This window comes from Sorghum bicolor, chromosome 7, assembly GCF_000003195.3.
Source record: "Sorghum bicolor cultivar BTx623 chromosome 7, Sorghum_bicolor_NCBIv3, whole genome shotgun sequence".
Classification (NCBI taxonomy): domain Eukaryota; kingdom Viridiplantae; phylum Streptophyta; class Magnoliopsida; order Poales; family Poaceae; genus Sorghum; species Sorghum bicolor.
Window position 1 is genome coordinate 56,495,860 of NC_012876.2, and position 19,381 is coordinate 56,515,240.

Below are 19,381 nucleotides of genomic sequence, written 5' to 3' on the forward strand. Positions count from 1 at the left end.
TGGAGACTAAATTCGGCGTATATCGCGGCGGCTTTGGTACTCGGCTTCGCACTATCCAGCGAGGATATTCGGCCTGAAATTCAGACAAGCACAAGGGGAGCAGAATAGTAGGAATAATAATAATAATAATAATAATAATAATAATAATAATAATAATAATAATAATAATAATAATAATAATAATAATAATAATAATAATAATAATAATAATAATAATAATAATAATAATAATAATAATAATAATAATAATAATAATAATAATAATAATAATAATAATAATAATAATAATAATAATAATAATAATAATAATAATAATAATAATAATAATAATAATAATAATAATAATAATAATAATAATAATAATAATAATAATAATAATAATAATAATAATAATAATAATAATAATAATAATAATAATAATAATAATAATAATAATAATAATAATAATAATAATAATAATAATAATAATAATAATAATAATAATAATAATAATAATAATAATAATAATAATAATAATAATAATAATAATAATAATAATAATAATAATAATAATAATAATAATAATAATAATAATAATAATAATAATAATAATAATAATAATAATAATAATAATAATAATAATAATAATAATAATAATAATAATAATAATAATAATAATAATAATAATAATAATAATAATAATAATAAGAAGAAGAAGATGCCGAAATGACGTTATGAGTATGTCTTAGCTAGCCACGTCCCATGCAGGTCACTGTTATCGCAAATGAAGCAATCATGAGATGCCTGAAGGTAATCGCAGGTGTGCATTAGTGGACGGATCCTGTCTAGAAGCCGAGAGGAGCCCGCCCGCTGACAGCATCTTGGAGTGGAACCGCGAAAACGACCGCTCCTAACCCACTTGGCTCCTTGCAATTCACTCTGCATTGGTATCGTTTGCAGAAACTTAAACAGAAAAAAAAAGGTGTGTGTGTGTGTCATGACTCATGACCGACACGATCGGCACAAGATGAATCTGATTATGGAAAAATTTAAAAGACTGTTACTGCGTGCAAGATAATGCATTTGCATTCAGTTTGCTGTAATTTTCCTCACCTGCAGGCTGCAGACAGCAAGCATGGGCAGGCAGATATTTGGCAGTCAGTGACCACCACCAGCACCGATCACAATTGGGTGGGAACAGGCAGCAAGGGGATATGAAAGAAAACGTCGCCAGGCACTGTGAGGTCTGAAAGGCCATTGTTTTTGTTTCCAGGCGCAGCAAAGCAAGCAAAGGGGCTGCCTGAAACTGGAGTGCCTCACGCCCCAGCGCATGGCAGGGCAGGGCATGCCGCCAACCCACCCACAAGTACAGCGTGAATATGCGCTGCTGGCTGCTACTACTTACTCTGACCCGTTCCATGGAACAGACATGGTTTTCCCTGATTTTGATGCCTGCCTGATGTTGCAGATTTCATGAATCGTATGTGAGCACAGCAGAGGTGAGGTGAGCTCTGGCTCCTGTAAATACTAAAACTGTAAAAGTCGACCAGTCTTTTCACCTGGACCCTCCCTCGCTTATCATTGGACGTTACGTGGTCCATGGAAGATAGATAGACAGATAGACGCCCTACCGGTTGAGACTGTAACAAAAAAACCTGTAGAACATGCTGTATTTCCCTTCCGCGTGAAACAACTCTGCTGCTCCTATCTGGGACTGGGAGTGAGAGGAGCAAGAAACCAGAGGTGAAAACGTGAATTGGCAGGGAGAATATGAAAGAATATGCGCGTGTGTGACCATGTCCATGGTGTGGTCGTGGGCTGGTGGTGGCGCTGTCACTGCACTGGTGACCGGTCTCGGCGTCCGTGCGTCCCAGCAGCATGCACAAGCAGCACGGCATGCCGCTGCCGATGCCGCCTTTGGACAGAAGCTTCCTTTTTGATCCATCCATTGCGATAGCAAGCCTGGTTGCTTGCTTGCTTGCGTGCGCCGAGATCTGGATTAGATTCCTTGATTCCCCTGTCACCGCCACAGGCCAAGGGAGGGGAGGCCCGGGGCAGTTTGTTTGCCAGTTGCATCCATCGCCCCCAGCAGCGTGCCCGTTGTTGTGCGCCACTCCACTCTGAAAGCCACACCTGAATGCCTGAAATCGAACGCAAAGCTCATCAGATATATTCTCCCCATTCCACTTTTTCTTCTCCATTCAATCAAGAGAGAAAAAAGCATGCTCTGTTCTTCTCTCTCTCTCTCTCTTTTTTTTTTGTTGCCCTCCTCTCCTCTCCTCTGACATTTACCTGTCCTGTCCATATGCAATTCCTGACGGATCGTGCACGCCCGGCCGGGTCGGGCCATCTTTTGGTTTTGGGAACCAATTTTTACAGGCGGGCCGGCAGTGAGATTGAGATCAAAGCAAAGATGGATATCGCATCTTTGATGCATATGCACCGTGTATCTCTATCTTATCTTCACTTGAAATCAAAGCAAGTTTTCGTGTGCCGGGAAAGCCTTGTTGACGCTGCTGCTGCTGCTGCTGCTGCAGAGGAGAGGCGGCATGCGTTTGCTCGCTCGTGAGACGGTGGTGCTGGTGCTGGTGGTGGTGGGGCTCCGAGCGAGGAGAGAATCCAGTCAGTCCAAGGAGCAAGCAGGCGAGAAGGGTGAGAAAACAGCAAGACAACAACAGCAATGCTTGCTTCCAATGCATGCCCAGCACGAGAAATCAATGCAATGTCGTCCATTTGCTTCTCTCTCTCTTTTGTTCCTTTTTCAATCAACTTTTTTTAAAAAATTTTCAAAAAGAAGAAGAAAATGTTTTTTCCTCTTCTCTCCCAAAAAGAAAAAGAATTCTATCCTTTTGATGAGAGGGTTGTAGTTGAACTGTTTCGCTTTTGCCCCGCCAACTGCTGAAAGATTCTCCTTCTTTCAGGTCAAAGAAGTGAAAGCAAAAGCAGCAAAACAATTGAGGTGGTGACATGGAGATGGAAGAGGAGGTGGAGAGGGGGGATGCAAAGAAAAGAAGATGCTGCCATGCCATGCCATGGCCCTGCTGTTGGCCCCCAGCTGCCTCATCACGCGCCATATTCCCTTTCCTTGATGCCGCCGATCGATTCGATTCCACCCCGTCCCCGCCCGGGCGTATCCATACATACATATACCGCCGGAGGTGGAGACGGAGACGGAATATCTCTGAGCGGTGGTGGAGTCCCAGGAAAGCAACCGACCGACCGACCCACCGCCTATAAGAGCGAGCCCCCCCGCGCAGCTCGCACTGGCATCGTCCATCACCCTGCTGCTGCTGTCGCTGCTTGTCCAGGAGTAGACCTGCTGCTGCTGCTGCTACTTTCTGTGTCGCCGCGGTAGAAGCAGCCGCCGCTGTCGTCGTCGTCTCGTCTGCGACTACTACTCCGGCCGCCGCTGCTGCGGCTTCTCATGCTGGCCACGCCACCGACGCTGCTCCTTTTGCTGCGATACGAAGCGCCGCGGTGGGCACGCTGGAAATGTCGTCGCTGGGTGGTCAGCAGCAGCAGCACGGGCACGGCGAGGCCGCCAGGGCGCGGCTCAGGTGGACACGCCAGCTCCACGACCGCTTCGTGCTCGCCGTGGCCCAGCTCGGCGGCGCAGACAGTAAGTGCTCTGCTCACGGCCAATCCTTTCTTTCTTTGACCGCTGCTGCCACCGACGTCGGCTTCCTTTGCCATTGCAGAGGCGACACCCAAGTCCGTGCTGAGGGCGATGGCCGTGCCGGGGCTCACGCTGTACCACCTCAAGAGCCACCTCCAGGTACGGCGAGGCGAATTATTTATCCGAGTAGCAGCGACAGTAAGCTGATCGTCGGCCGAACTCTGCCTCCTGATCATGTGGTCCACACTGCTGCTTCTGCTGCAGAAGTACCGGCTGGCGGTGAGCCGAGGCGTCGCCTCCCCGCTCGGCGACAACGGAGATGGCACCATCGAGCGGTCGTCGTCCTCGGAGAGCCAGCCGGACGAGTACGACGACGACGGCACCATCGCCGAGCTGCATGGTGATTCTTCCAGGACCATGGCGCGGATGCAGAGGGAGGTGCAGAGGAAGCTGCAGGAGCAGATCGAGGTAAATGATAGGAGGTTTCAGCTGATTGCCGGTTCGTTCATGGTTGGTTGCTGATCAAGCTGAGCTCGGTGCATCGTGACCTGACCCTGACCTCATTCATGGCATGCGCGCATGGCAGGTGCAGCGGCACCTACAGCTGAGGATCGAGGCGCAGGGGAGGTACCTGCAGTCCGTGCTGCGCCGGGCGCAGGAGGTCCTCGCCGACGACCACAGCCTGGGCTCGCCGGCCGGCGCGGAGGCCGCCAAGGGAGAGCTCTCGGAGCTGGCTGCCTCCGCGGTGGAGACGGCCGGGTGCCTGTCCTCCTCCTGCTCCTGCTGCTGCTGCTCCCCCTCGCCGTCCCCGACGCGCCACCGCTCTGCCGACAGCAGCTGCGTCACGTCGTCCTCCTCCTCGGAGGCCGAGAGCCACCAGGCCCCCGCCGCCGGCGCCAAGTGGCGGCTCCACACGTGTGGCGCTGGTACTACGCGCGACTGCTCCGACGTCGACCAGCCGGTGCTGCAGGCCGAGGAGAGTACATTCCTGCAGAGGCACGACGCAGAGGATGCAGAGGACGGCACTTCATCAGAGATTGATCTCAACAGGTAGGGGGGGACGACGAAGATGGTGATCAGAAGCATCTCTGCTCTGCATGTGCCCAGCATCGGAGAAGAGCCAGGGGATGATTGGCGGGGTCAGGCTTTTGAGCAACGTCTGCTGCTTGAAACAGCTGGCTGCACTGCAAGTCTGCAGCAGCAGCAGCAGCGACACTGCTCTTCATTCCATAATATGATATACATATATATTTTCATTTATGCAAATGGTTCTTGTGTTTCATGTACCCTCTGTAAAAAAAAAAATATGTATGGCTGGAACTAGAGGCAGGCCCAGCTGGCAGCTGCAGATGATGCGAATGCACCATGCTTGAGGGTGCAATGCAAGGATGAATGCAAAGTGCAGAACTGTGGTAGCTACTATACTATTAATTACTGAGATTGATGCCTTAAGAGGGCAATGTCATGAAAACTGAAGAGGGTTTAGAATGAAACTTAAGATTAAAATTCCAAACCTGGTAATGGTATGGGGTACTGAACAGCAAGTTCTGTTACAGCACTTTGGGGGATAAATCAAGCTATCGTATCGGTAACAACTAATAAAGCAGCAAAAAGGGGAAGGAAAAAAAAGGCATCAGGGTAGTTTTTCTTATAGTAAAAAGAAGAAGGTGTGGAAAATTGTCATGATTTGCATTAGTAATGAGGACTGAAAATTGAAATGCTACGCAAGGAATATTTATGTTGAAAGAATTGCAATTGGGAGATTCTTCAATGATATTTCCTTTACCTAACAAGAGAGAAAACGGACAAACCAGAGAATCTTGCACAGCTAGCAAGAGAAATGACGACTGGACCCTCCTAATCCATGGCTTCTCTACACAGTTGCGCATCCGAAAGTTTTTGGAGAATATTTCTGTCTTGTTGCAAGTTCACCTGCCCGGCCGTATTCTCTACTAGTTCAATAACCCTACAAGCTCGGACACTTGATTCCAGAACCTTTTATAGTATTCGATGCAGATTGTTCATATTTGCGTGCCGCTGATGGGAAAAAAGGAATAAGAATATGAACGGATCATATAGAGACATAAGAGCCGGGCTAGGGCTGGATTCCCTGGCTAGTTGGTAGTTTCTATGAATGGTTGTGCCTATCCTCAGTGACCAAAAACCCACGACCACGCTAAGGGAAGAAATGTGACTGGACAAAGTACTCGCACACTGCCAAATGGCAAATCCTCAAGCACCAATGAATATGGTATTAGAGCTAGATGTCTTGAGTTTGAATCCTTGTAGCACAATTAGGGCACTCACAATACAAGACTCTATCACAGAGTCCAAGACACTTAATTACATATTATTTATGGTATTTTGCTGATGTAACAGCATATTTATTGAATAAAGAGGTAGAAAAAATAAGACTCCAAGTCCACATTGTTCGAGGTAATAAATAACTTTAGACTCTATGATAGAGTCTGCATTGTGAGTGCCCTTAGGTCAGTCTCAATATGGTACAGTTACCAAGATTATAAACTAGGTAACCGAGCCACATAATTTTCATGGGAGATGAAACTCTTCTCTCATATGATGAAATTCCTTCATTTAATGACTCTGTCAAGTCAGCAATTTTGCTTATGTGACACTATTTAATGTGCATGACACTCTCATAAAATATGCATTGAGACTAGTATTAAATTAAATAACTTTAGCAAACTCCTATTTCAACATTTGAGCGCGAGAGGGTGTTAATGTATAACTTAATTACCCATATAATTTTCTTATCAGATTAGTCTTTTTGATTGAAGTGGTTGGTATACGCAACTCATTTGATATCAGAGACAGAACACAGAAGTCCTTAGTTTGAATTGTAGCATACACGATTAAACAAAATAGTTGCATCTGACTTCTTTTTTCTCAGTTTAGGCATAAGGAAACCGGTACGTAAGGGTATTGAAATACAAGTGAATTGCATATCCGTTCTCGTCGGTTTAAGTTTTTGGATTCAATTAATGGTTACATACAACTCATCAATACTAAGGCCTTGTTTAGTTGGCAAAATTTTTGGTTTTTGGCTACCGTAGTATTTTCGTTTTTATTTGTTAAATATTGTCCAATCACGGAGTAACTAGGCTCAAAAACTATGCAATTAGTTTTTATTTTCGTTTATATTTAATGCTCTATGCATGCGAACAAAGATTCGATGTGACAGAAAATTTTAAAAATTTTTACGAACTAAACAAGGCCGGCCTTGTTTAGTTCCCAAAAAATTTTACAAAATTTTTCAGATTCCCCGTGACATCGAATCTTTAGACACATGCATAAAGTATTAAATATAGATAAAAATAAAAACTAATTGCACAGTTTGGTCGAAATTGACGAGACGAATCTTTTGAACCTAGTTAGTCTATGATTGGATAATATTTGTTAAATACAAATAAAAAAGCTACGGTGTCGATTTTGCAAAATATTTTGGAACTAAACAAGGCCGAAGGGTGAGCACATCGCGTGAATTCTGGCAAGCGCCAACTCCCACGCGCGCGCCGGTCTCCTCTCGTCTCCTCGCGAGATGCGGTCGCAATCGCAACTCGCACCAACGGTCAGCAACTCCGCTCCATATCGCTTTCTGCGAGGAGGTCTCGCTCGCTTCACACTCACCGGATCGACCGATATCATCATCCTGCATATGCTAATTTGACACCGGACAATTTATTTTTATTATGCGATCCTTTGCCACTAGTTTGTCGACACGCTTTTCCTGTAAATATATGTATGTTATATATATATACAAATCAGTTATGGAGTCTCATTCGCTTACTTTGTGATATCCTGCTGCACACTCTTTTCTTTGTCTGATTATTGGTACCACCACACAGTTTTTCATTCATCGTTGGGACATTAGATATTGCCTGCTTGTTGATGTTGGTTCAGTGGATTTGCTTTGTGGCACGACATATCGCACGATTTCCTCTGACAAATGGAGAACTCTGACTAGTATTGCTCATTGCCCACCTTGTAGGTCCTTCAGTTTGATTATCTTTAGATGTATTAACCGGTAATGTCATGTCCATGCACCATCGTCAAGCTAACCTGCCTACCTTCACTGGCCTATTGGAGACAGGAAAGGTCAACGAGTGGAGAAACTAGGAGACGTACGTGGTCAATGGCCAAGAGTCTAACATTGCCATCCATGAAAGGTCCTGTTCAGAGCTTGAAACAGGTAATCCTGCATGTACAATCACTGTTACCCTCGAGTAACTTACTGCTTTAGCAAGATATATTATTCAGGTGAAGTGATACCTAGTAAAGTATGGAGGATATGAGATCGTTAGTGCCCGTCTGACAGAACATCAAGAATGTTGGGATCAGCTTAGGTCCTGTTTAGATTGGAGATGAAAATTTTTTGGGTGTCACATCGGATATGTCGGAAGAATGTTGGGAGGAGTTTTTATAAACTAATAAAAAAACAAATTACATAGCTCGTCAGGAAACTACAAGACAAATTTATTAAGCATAATTAATCTATCATTAGCACATGTGGGTTACTGTAGCACTTAAGGCTAATCATGGAGTAACTAGGCTTAAAAGATTCGTCTCTCAATTTTTAACCAAACTGTTTAATTAGTTTATTTTTTATGTACATTTAATGTTCCATGCATGTGTCCAAAGATTCGATGGGATGGATGAAAATTTATTTTTTTTATGTACATTTAATGTTCCATGCATGTGTCCAAAGATTCGATGGGATGGATGAAAAATTTTTGGGTGGAAAACTAAACAGGGCCTTATTACCAACAAACAACATACATTTGAAAAATATGGCGAGTAATTAAGGCCTTGTTTAGTTCCAAAAAGTAAAAAGTTTTCGGTACTGTAACACTTTCGTTTATTTGTGACAAATATTATCTAATCATAGACTAACTAGGATCAAAAGATTCGTCTCGTGATTTACAGCTAAACTATGTAATTAGTTTTTGTTTTCGTCTATATTTAATGCTTCATGCATGTGCCGTAAGATTTGATGTGACGGGAAATTTTGAAAACTTTTTGGATTTCGGGGTGAACTAAACAAGACCTTTAACCAAGAAGAGGTTCATGCCACTGGTATAGTAGGCACTGGTCGGGTGGGCGGTGGGCCACAGTCATCTGAAAATACCGGTCAAAAGGCTGAAAAGGCTATCTGACGGTTGTCTACTGTCTAGAGTTTTTGAGGCTGTTGATAGGTGTTTTTCTCTCTTTTTTTTCTTGGTGTTGTGGCCGCCGCGGGCGCTCCGGCTCCGGTGTCCGTGCTCGACGACCCCTGCAACCGTCGCCAATGTCCGCGCTCCCGGTGCCGGCGACGACGGCGAGGCAGCAGTTGTTTAGCCTAGCTGACGGGCCCGTTGGGCTGAAATGTACAAGGCCAGCCCGAAGGACTTGATTGAGATAAACAGATTATATTTATTCGAGAAAAAAAGAATCAACATATTACAGTTCAAGGAAATAAACTATATTAATCTATCCCAAATTATAAGACATTTGATTTTTTTATATCAAATCTGACCACTCGTCTTATTCAAAAATTTATGCAAAATATCATCTTTTTTGTCGTGGCTTGGTTTATTAATAAAATATGACTTTAAATTTGACTAGTATGTTTATATATTTTTTAATAAGATGAGTGGTCAAATTTGGGGTCAAAAAAGTCAAACGTTTTATAATTGAGTACTTGAGACCATTATTCGATATCTGATTCAAGTAAATAACCCTACTCCCTCCAATCTAAATGTAAGGTAGTATTGTACTTCCTCTATACCTGTAAAAAAAGTTATTTTAGCTAAGGTTTGGATTAAACATTGAAAATATAAATTATGAATAACTTTTAAGTTGTTGAGTTTAAAAATATGAATAGATTTTTATTTCAAAAATACTTTTATAAAAATATACATATACCATTTTTTGATAATTTTTTTTATAAAAATAAGGAGTCAAAGTTAAGCGTTGAAGACTGTGTCATTGTCCTAAACGACTTTCTTTATCGGTATGGAGGGAGTATTTAAGTTCTGTCATCTTTTCCGACTTTGACGACCAAATTATTAATAGAAAAAGTAGATCCCTCGCTGGAACACCTAATTAATCCCATTAAAAATATTATGTTTATTCAGCATATAGATATAAAATATATTTTTTATAAAATTTATTAAAGTTAGAGAAATTTAACTTAGGATAAAACTAATAACATCTTTTAGAGAGAGTGTTTGTCTGCGTGAGGGTGGCTCGTGTGGATGGACTAGACAGGGCTAAACTAGGTGGGTGGAGCAGTGGTGGTTGTGTTCTACCAGACTAAATTATCAGTTTGAGAATGTTTATAAATTTATTTTAAAATAATTTAAATCTTAGTACACGATTTTTTTAAAAGAACTCATATCTTTTTAATATATTACTAAGCTACCACTGCAATACTATATAAAATAAGCATAACCATATACTCTATGTACACTTATATACTTGATATAAATACTACACTAGATGATTTAGTATGATCATATATTGTATGTACGTACACTCCGTCAAGCCATATACGCCCTAAATCTAGAGATATACACATAGAAAATAACTACTCCGGGAGTAGAAAATAATTTCCCTTTATAATATACTCATTTTTTAGTAGCTAAATGAATAATTTTCTCTACAAACTTGATAAATTTAAAACAGTTTAACTTATAACAAAACTAGGCTGTCATTCTTTTTTGGACCAAGGTAATAGTCTCATCCATTTTCCCCCGTTTGCCTGTCATTTTGTGAAGAAGTTATCCTACCATGACAAAGACTTCAACAGTTCTTTAATTTCACTATTTTTCTTTAAAAAAACAGATACATGATCTCATGGTAACGAATTTTTTCTTGAAAGCACACGGTACTGATTTTACTGAACGAGACAGTTGTTTAAGGCCCACATGTCACATTTCTGTCTTTTGTCGAGCTGCCAGGACTTGTGTAATCTATATTTATATCTATACCTAATACTAAAGAGGTAAAATTTCAGCCACTTTTTTGATCTGGATCTTTTTTTCGTCTGCCTACTTATAAGCACTCGCACGTATGTTGGCAAAGTTGGACACGGATACTGTAGGGAAACTAGAGCATCAGGTGCAAATATGGTAGGGAGACTGACCTCCAGCGTTTTTCCATATATATATATATATATATATATATATATATATATATATAACAGAACCCGAAACTAAGATGGGGACCCATCCCCGTTGCAAGTTCTTGAATCAATGATCCAAAAGAATGAAAATACTTTAAAAAATAAGTGCATCCTACTGCTTGCAACAACATCAAATAGAATTGTACAATCAGTTACAAATAACAGATCTATTTTAGAGACCATAGCTCACAATCACAACTCCCTAGATGGAATCTCAGATCTCACAAATAGCAAATTAATATGATTCAGCACCTAACTGTTGCCTTCCTTACTCCTGCTTCCCCGCAGACCAAGCAAAGAGAAAGGGAGTAGAGAGAGACGCTGCCTTCTTGGCTCCAGCTTGCAACCGAGCAAAGAGAGAAAGAGAGAGTTGAGTGATGTGAGCTTGCACGAGCTGGATGTTGGCCGGAGGTGTTGCTGCTGATAATTCATGACAGCACGAGTCCTGTGCAGGGCTAGCAGAGCGAGAGCACGTAGATGCAGGAGTGCGGCACCCAGATGCGAGAGGGAGTGCAGCGGTGGGGAGGCAGAGGAGACTGCGAGGAGTGCGGCGGCTAGGAGTCGGATAGCAGAAGCTAGGTTTTTTTCTATATATATGTGTGGTATTCTTATGTGGGCTTTGTAGGCCTCATAGGCCAAGGGAATAAGGCCTTGTTTAGTTGTCAAATTTTTTTGTTTTGAGATACTGTAGCAATTTCGTTTTTATTTAACAATTATTATCCAATCATAGACTAGCTGCATCTCGCGATTTACAGGCAAACCGTGCAATTAGTTTTTGTTTTCATCTATATTTAATGCTCCATGCATGTGCCGTAAGATTCGATGTGATGGAGAATCTGGAAAAATTTTTTTGTTTTTAGGGTGACTTGAACAAGGTCTAAGTTGGTAGCCTGTGTGGAGATGAGGAAAGAGGGACGCGGGGAAACGAGGACGGGGGACGAGCTACCAGACCCAACGGGGATTGGTTTTCCCCTGTTTAGCCCCCCGTGGGGATAATTTCAGTCCCATCTCCGTCTCCTAATAAGGGAATCGCCGTCAGGAATCGGAGATTGGGTCCCGTTGACATCTTTAATTCATGCAAATAGCATACTAATGTCATACTAAGATTTTTTTGACAACTAAATCGCAAAACTTCTTAAGCTTCTCTCTACTTCCATAAAACGACAACTATTTATTTTAATTAAATTTGACAACTTATTTAATTATAAGATATAGCCATTAATTTCGAAGACGTTTACAAGAATTTATTTATTTGCTTCAAGTCAATATATCACCGGCATGTAGCCAAAGAGGTCATGGTGTCAGATTTGATAAACATATGTTACGGCGCATATATCTTGGAGAAGAATCATAGAATGATAGAACCACATGTCGCTTATACAAAAGAAGAATTTCAACGACTGATATACATAGGAAAGGTGTAGAATTAGCTATAAATTGTTTTTATTTAATTTGATCACGCAAGATATACGTCCCGTTACAACGCACGGGCATATTTGCTAGTTAATAAAAAAAATATATAATATCTTTGTGAGAAAAATAGTCTTCGCTGATAGTTTTGGTTTTCTACAGACAGGCTCCCACGTTAATTCGGCCTATAATTAGAGTGACTCAATCCAGCAGGTATTTCAGAAAACCATAGCAAGGTTTTCATAGATTCCTCTAGTCATTCAGCTGAATGAAAAAAAAAAAAAAGCGAGGAGACGAGGCCGCCAACACTTTTTTGTACCACCACGGCCCATTGCCAAACCCATAAACCCTCCTCAGTCCCCACTAGGGTTTCTCCCAAAATCGGCACCGCCGCAATCCGCCATGGCCGCCGACACTTCGAAGCCCTTCTTCCCCGCGGCGCCGCACTCGGCTCTCCTCCCCTCCAGGAGCGCCGCCTCGCGCGCCACCCCTGAGGGCTCCTACTGGCGCGCCTTCCGCTCCTCCGAGCTCGTCTCCGACGCCGGCTTCCCCGTCACCGACCTCGCCTTCGCCCCCGCTGTGGCCGACGGCGCCTCCCCGACCCTCGCCGCTTCCTGGTCCACCTCCCTGCACGTCTTCTCCGGCGACCCCCTCGAGAAGCTCCGCAGGATCTCCGTCGCGGGCGACCTCGCCTTCTCCCCGTCCTTCCGCTGCGACGGCGCCCTCCTTGCCGCCGGCGACAAGAAGGGCGTCGTCCGCGTCTTCCGCGCCGACAAGGCCGCGGCGGGGGCCCTCCGCACGCTGCGCGCCCACGCCGCCGAGACCCGCGTGGTCCGGTACCCGGTCGCCGGCGGCGACAAGCTCCACCTCCTCACCGCCGGCGACGACGCGCTCCTCGCCTACTGGGACGTGCCGTCGGAGACGCCCGTCTTCTCCGTCCCCGCCGCGCACCGGGACTACATCCGCGGCGGTGCGGCCTCCCCTGCCGATCACAACATTTTCGCCACCGGCTCTTATGATCGCAGCGTCAAATTGTGGGATGCCCGCACTGGAAATACTGGCCCGTCTTTGTCCTTCTCCCATGGGGAATTGGTGGAGAGCGTGCTATTCCTTCCGTCCGGTGGGCTGCTGGCCACGGCCGGAGGGAACGTGGTCAAGATTTGGGACGTCATTGGTGGTGGCCGGCTCGTGCACTCTGTGGAGAGCCATGTCAAGACAGTGATGGACCTGGCGCTTTGCAAGATGGTCAACACTGGGGAGACACGGCTGCTTAGTGCGGGCATTGATGGGTATGTGAAGAGCTTTGATTTTGGGAAGCTTAAGATGACACACTCATTGCGATACCCTCAGCCGCTCCTATCTGTGGCTTGCTCGCCCTGTGGCTCTGTGGTGGTGGCAGGGTCTGCGAAAGGGAAGATTTATATGGGAAATAGGAAGAAGAAGGCTGTGGTTGAGGAAGAGGAAGGGAGGAAATCTGTTGGTGGTGAGATTGATTGGGTATCTCCTGAGCCAGAGAAGTCAGTGTTGAGGCCAAATTACTTCAGGTACTTCCGTCGTGGGCAGAATGAGAAGGCCAAGGAGGGTGACTTTGTGATTGAGAAGCCTAAGAAAGTGAAAATTGCAGAGCATGATAAGTTACTGAGGAAGTTCAGGCACAAGGATGCTCTGGTTTCAGCATTGGCCAAGAACAACCCGAGGAGTGTTGTGGCTGTGATGGAGGAGCTGGTTGCAAGAAGAAAGCTCATGAGATGCATTGGGAATTTGGATAATGAGGAACTTGGTCTTCTTTTGGAGTTCCTTCACCGGAATGCAACTTTGCCAAGGTATGCTAAGTTGCTGTTGTGTTTGGCAAACAAGGTTGTGGAGATGCGCGAGGCTGATATCCGATCTGATGAGAAGCTTAGGGTGCACATGAGGAATCTTAAGAGAATGGTTGCAGAGGAGATTCAGATACAGCACACACTGCAGGGGGTTCAAGGCATGATTTCACCAATGCTCGCACTTGCAACCAGATGAAAAAGGTGCTTTTGTTTCAAAAAAGGAGTTTTTGTTATATGTTAGTTTGCAGGAGGCCGCCGCACGCAATATGTACTGCTTTGAAAAATGATGTTTGTTATTGGATAGTGAAGTATGCCTGCCAGCTGATTGATATACTCTCTTCTGTCATTCTGTGCCTATTGTTTTTATCTGGCGTGACACATCATTCCTGATTTTGCTCATTTGATTTGGTAGTATGCATTTCTACATAATCTGACAACTCCAACAAGCTTTGATGCTTGTAATTTATCACTTGTTTTGTTTTGTCTGAATTGGTTTAAAATTTCACTATGCATGGAGTGGCTGAGCTAAAATTTTCACTTGCATAGAGGAAACTGGTAGTTATGGGGCTCTCACCCATGTGCAAGTTTCAGGCACTGTATATATTCTGCTCTGCTGGTTGTCTTATAGACTAAAGGTAACTTTAGCCCTGCTTTATTGAAAGCAAGTTTCTGAGGATACCAGATTACAGGATTATAGTTCAAACTTCGAATAAAATGCACCTTTGATGCCAACTCTAGATGCAGAACCAAGCGTGGTATATCTCTATCAGAGAATTGATCCTTAAGCTCTACACCAACAGGCAAATGGCGAAAGCATGTGTTCATCCAGAGTACAATTATGGCTGCTACCAAAAGATATACCGACAAAGCAACAAGCAGCCAGGAGTATCTCTCTTGGGAAATGTTGCTGGCTATCTCATTACTACTTGCAATTCTTATCTCACTTTTTTATCAGTTTAGTTATATAGCAACAAATGCGTGTTTCAGCTGTCTGCACCTTTCATGGTAGTTTCTTTGTCATTAGGGACATGGTAGTACAGGTAAGGCTCTAACACTTGGTGGTTGGAGCTGTTTTTGAAAAGGAAGATCCAAGCTGATTTGGTTATATTTGTGTTGTATTTCGTCGTGTTTGTAGGCACTTGTACTCAAATCCTAACAGCTGGTTATAAGTCCATGTCAATATGTCATCTTGTTGAGTACAGAATATGTTTGTTTGAGAAGTTGGCTTGTTAGCTCATTTAGTGATTGAGATAATCCTCTTCTGCACCCTAAAGTTTCTTATCAGATATTGTGCACCCTAAAGTTGGTGTTATGTGCCACGCAAGTAAACATATTCTATCGGGCAAACGTTATTGTTTGCAGCAGGTCAGATGGAACTTGGTAAGAATCGTATAGGTAATGGGTAGAACAAATAATAGGACGTTTTGTTACCAATTCAGAGTACCAGCAGTTTCAATCATGAAGCAGTTTGAGCAAAGCTCTATAGTGTATCGAAAAAATAGAAAATGACACGCAAAGACGCACCTGACCCCGAACTCTCCAAGTCTCACCACAACACACCGGACCTGCCCAGTTTGAGCAGCAGAGGCAGAGCTAATGCCTACTGCACTCGCTGGCTGCTGCCTCTCCTGAGCGCCGTCGTAACTCGCCAGTCACAACTGCAGTGTCCACGCTCTACAGTGGCAGGATTAGCCACCGACCATATGGGGGATTTTTTATTTTAATCTTTTTAATAAATATTTTAACAATAACCATCCAGAAAAAAGTTTGCATGTCATAACCCTTTTGGTCGCACCAGGAAAGGTGGCACGACAGCACCACTTAGTTGCGCCACATACATTGGCGCGACAAGAGAGACACAGTGGCAATGCGGTTTGATCTAACCTTACGTGGCGGACAATGGGGCTCGGTTTGTCGCGCCAGTGCATGAGCTGCAACAGGCTTGTCGCGCTAGGGCGACTGTCGCGACGAGTCAATAAAAGGACGTCGCCCAACACCTTTCTCTCACTCTCCTCTCTGTCTCCCTCACACATGTGAGCTGCATGAGCTCGGGCTTTCATCCATTTTCTCTCTCTTCTCTTCCTTCCCATTATATACCTCTCTTTGATCAAGGTTTGCTTTGGATTTTAGGTTGCATCCCTCTAGTGCATGAGCTATGCCTCTCTCATCATTTTTTTTTGTTCAATGTGGTTGATGGTTGTAGAGTGCTATGATTTGGACTTGGGTTTCCAATATTTGCTTATGTTTTGGTAGGTGAAGGTTTGTTGGCCTAAGCACTCTTGAATGATTATGATTCCATTGTTACATTTTAGAATGTTGTAGTTTTTGGATTGTTTGTGGATGGTAGCGTTCTAGGGTTTGGTAGTGTCTTAGGGATTGATGAATTATTGACGGTTGTTTGGGTTGTGTTGTGGTTACTAAACTTGCCTCTAAGTTCTTTTATTTCAAGTGAATTTGTGCAAATTAGATTCGTGGATGCGTCAAAATTTGTATATGTAAAGATGGTTTGAAGTGGAAACTTGTAGGGTTTGAAATAATGGGCTTTCATGATTAAATAGTTGAACCATGTTGTTGGTCGTGTGTATTATGGACGTTGTTGTAGGCAAACCCATGATATGTTTCATAGACTCTGTAATAATAGTATGGTTTTATTACTTTGTAATAGGTTCAATGGCAGTTCGCAATGAGAATCGGTTCGTGCACCATCCGAAGGATCACGGTGGCATTGGTCCATTCCCACCAACTATACCGAAACCGTTCTATGCTTGTTGGTTACCAACTTTTGTGAAGCAGTCAAGGCATCATAAGTCAGCTGAGCGTGCTTTGTACTATTGTCAACTTAGGCGTCATCCCTCCCAACTTGGTTCATTCATTGACGGATGCAACTTCTACCAGTGGATCGATGGCGATGAAATGTTCTATCCCAACATTATGTTGTTTCCTTATGACCCTTGGAAGAGTTGTCCATATGATGAGTTTGTTCAATGGTGCCTCTGCCATCAAACCCTCTTGAAATGAGAGAATTAGAGAAGATTGACGCAGCTTGAATTGTCTTGTCAATCGTCCTACTACCATTGTGACATGGTTGCAGTACTCCAACTTCCAAGCCAGAAGGGAATGTTTACTCCATTCTACCAGTGTGGTCAGCTTGATTATGTAAGTGCTCTTGCAATCAATCTATTTTTTGAGGGTGCTATGTGTTTTCCACATTATAACATCTAACTTGCAACATTACCTTTTTCAGAGAGGTTTCCCACCTTGTGACTTCGAGGAGTACAACTATGGACCCAAATCCCACTAGCCTTCTGAATCTAAATTATAGAGTTTTAGGCAGGCATTAAGCCATGGCCATGCTTAAGAATGTTGGACCGTAAGTACAAGTGTGGCATGGTGGCCCCACCGTTTCATCAAAAAAAAGTGTGGCATGGTGGCTCATGAAGGAGTTATTCTGTCTGAGCTAGGATACGAACACTACTGTGGCAATGCTTATGGAGGGCCCAATGAGCTATGGGTGAGTGCATTCAACCAGTGAACTTACTAATTCAACAAAGTCAACTGCTTTGTTGCTCATTGATTTGTGTTTGCTTAGGCGGGGAGCTCATGCACTTGGGAGGATTCCCCTGGTTGTGCAGCCTTAATGGAGAGCCTGAAGGTCAATATCCATTCACCTTACGAAAGAAAAAGGAGACTTTGTAACGGTAGGAATTGTAGGATAGTGTGAAGAGGAGGTACAGTGTAATAATGTCATCTCCTTGCACGTGGAACAAGCTTGTTGATGACTTTCCTCAAGTGACTGGACGAAAGATCAATATATGCGATCACGAGGATGAGCTCATTAGATTTTGGTGACAAAACAAGGAGGCCTATGATTTAAGGATGAGGAAGAAAGGAGGGAGCTTGCCTTCTTCCAAAGGAAGGACATGGCGGCCCATAACCCTTTGTGTCTCAACTTTCTGAGCACGTCATTTTGAAATTCTTTGGACTTGTGCATCTTCTTACATTTATTGGCAATGAGTCATTGTTTTGTTTTTGTAGTTCCCGATGAGCCACCGAATCACGGACATCTCCCTATCCCAAGGAGGAGGCCGAGGATGAGGATGGCGATGAAGATCGTGAAGATGGCGATGAGGTTGATGATGACCATCACGATCCCAACTACTAGGTTGTAGCATTTGGTGCAGTAAGTCATACATATTTTGCGGATGCCCATGGCTTGGGATTTGGTAGTACTTGTATATGGCAAACGCACGAATACTGTTAGTAGTAGTGCTTCTATGATGGAACACTTATGTAAGTGATATTGATGATTATGACCTCACGTTGTAAGAACAATGGTTGGTTTGAACTCCTTATCATGTGTACTATTGTCGACAGACAGTGACGACCTTGCATTCTAAGTGATAATGACATTGCTTGTGTCGCCATTCCTTCGTGTTTGTTGTGATGATGGGAAATGGTTGTCAAGAAGTGCATGCAAAAAGGGGATTAGAGATATGGCAGCAATCAGAATATAGGTTTAGCACTATGGATTGCGTGGGTTCTTTTGTTCATAGCCGTTATCGTTGCATACATATTTTGCCTGCCTTGGCATTTGGTAATACTTGTTTAGGATGCAAGAATAGTGTTACTTCTAGTGCTTGTGAATTATATATGTAAGTGATGATCATGATGATGCTTTGAACCCCTTTTACATGGATGGTACTTGGAAGACTTGTGTTACGTCTTTGTATTTCCGTGTGAAGAAGTGCAACCGTGTTCCCGTGTGTGAAGAAGTAGGTCTTGATCCTCAATTGTAAATTGTAGTTTGTTCCAGGACTGTCACGCTAGCCATTGTGGCGTGACAAGGCTGTCGCGCCATCCACGGTGGCATGATAAGCACTCTAAATAGTTTCAAAGAAAAAACTTGTCAAATACAAAATTATAGATTTCATGAGCTCTAAAGTTCAGATATAAAGTTTGTCTCTATCTATGTAAAAGTTATGAATTTTTTTAGACAGATATTAAGGGTTGTGACACAACGATCAATGACATAGTGGTCATTTTAATATCCACAGTGTCTACTCTCTCCGTCCACAAATATCTGTCGTTGTTAGTGTGTGTGCCACAAGTTTGACTTGATTTGTAGAAAATACGTGCAACATTTGTATCCCCAAATAATTTTTTCTTAAAAAACTAGATTCAGATATCTTTCCAATGATACTATAAATTCGAATATTTTTTAATATATATTTAATTAAAGTTGTTTTTCAAAAATCACAAATGATAGATATTTAGGGACAGAGGGAGTAAGAACCAATTGCTACAATTTAAGTGTCTTTTAACAAAATCAGCATTGAGTAATATCTATCAACAAATAACAACATTAAATGATGC

At 43.1% G+C, this 19,381-nt stretch overlaps 3 protein-coding genes across 4 annotated transcripts; all 3 read left to right on the forward strand.

The window, feature by feature from the left end:
* Positions 2,392 to 3,371, forward strand: LOC110436776. Of its 2 annotated transcripts, none has more exons than XM_021464265.1 (2): positions 2,392 to 2,703; positions 2,901 to 3,371. In XM_021464265.1, exons 1-2 carry the CDS (start codon positions 2,529 to 2,531, stop codon positions 3,332 to 3,334), a joined length of 609 nt encoding a protein of 202 aa, XP_021319940.1. In that variant the 5' UTR covers positions 2,392 to 2,528; the 3' UTR covers positions 3,335 to 3,371. The 2 variants fall into 2 exon arrangements, with proteins under 2 accessions (XP_021319940.1, XP_021319941.1); XM_021464266.1 differs by having other exon boundaries at positions 2,392 to 2,631.
* LOC8075668 (myb family transcription factor APL) lies at positions 3,216 to 5,035 on the forward strand. Its single transcript, XM_002444351.2, has 4 exons — positions 3,216 to 3,598; positions 3,678 to 3,754; positions 3,860 to 4,063; positions 4,182 to 5,035. The coding sequence occupies exons 1-4, from the start codon at positions 3,472 to 3,474 to the stop codon at positions 4,647 to 4,649; spliced, it is 876 nt and encodes a 291-aa protein (XP_002444396.1). The 5' UTR covers positions 3,216 to 3,471; the 3' UTR covers positions 4,650 to 5,035.
* LOC110437405 (protein SLOW WALKER 1) lies at positions 12,519 to 14,424 on the forward strand. Its single transcript, XM_021465883.1, has one exon. It carries the CDS (start codon positions 12,591 to 12,593, stop codon positions 14,202 to 14,204), a length of 1,614 nt encoding a protein of 537 aa, XP_021321558.1. The 5' UTR covers positions 12,519 to 12,590; the 3' UTR covers positions 14,205 to 14,424.

What these genes read in the sequence shown, in the direction of transcription:
- LOC110436776 (XM_021464265.1), top strand. Translation starts at nt 2,529, where the DNA reads ATGCGTTTGCTCGCTCGTGAGACGGTGGTGCTGGTGCTGGTGGTGGTG. An exon ending in GCACGAGAAATCAATGCAAT is followed by an intron (nt 2,704 to 2,900) that starts GTCGTCCATTTG and finishes TCCTTCTTTCAG; the next exon opens with GTCAAAGAAGTGAAAGCAAA.
- LOC8075668 (XM_002444351.2), top strand. Translation starts at nt 3,472, where the DNA reads ATGTCGTCGCTGGGTGGTCAGCAGCAGCAGCACGGGCACGGCGAGGCC. An exon ending in CCAGCTCGGCGGCGCAGACA is followed by an intron (nt 3,599 to 3,677) that starts GTAAGTGCTCTG and finishes TTGCCATTGCAG; the next exon opens with AGGCGACACCCAAGTCCGTG. An exon ending in AGCTGCAGGAGCAGATCGAG is followed by an intron (nt 4,064 to 4,181) that starts GTAAATGATAGG and finishes CGCGCATGGCAG; the next exon opens with GTGCAGCGGCACCTACAGCT.
- LOC110437405 (XM_021465883.1), top strand. Translation starts at nt 12,591, where the DNA reads ATGGCCGCCGACACTTCGAAGCCCTTCTTCCCCGCGGCGCCGCACTCG.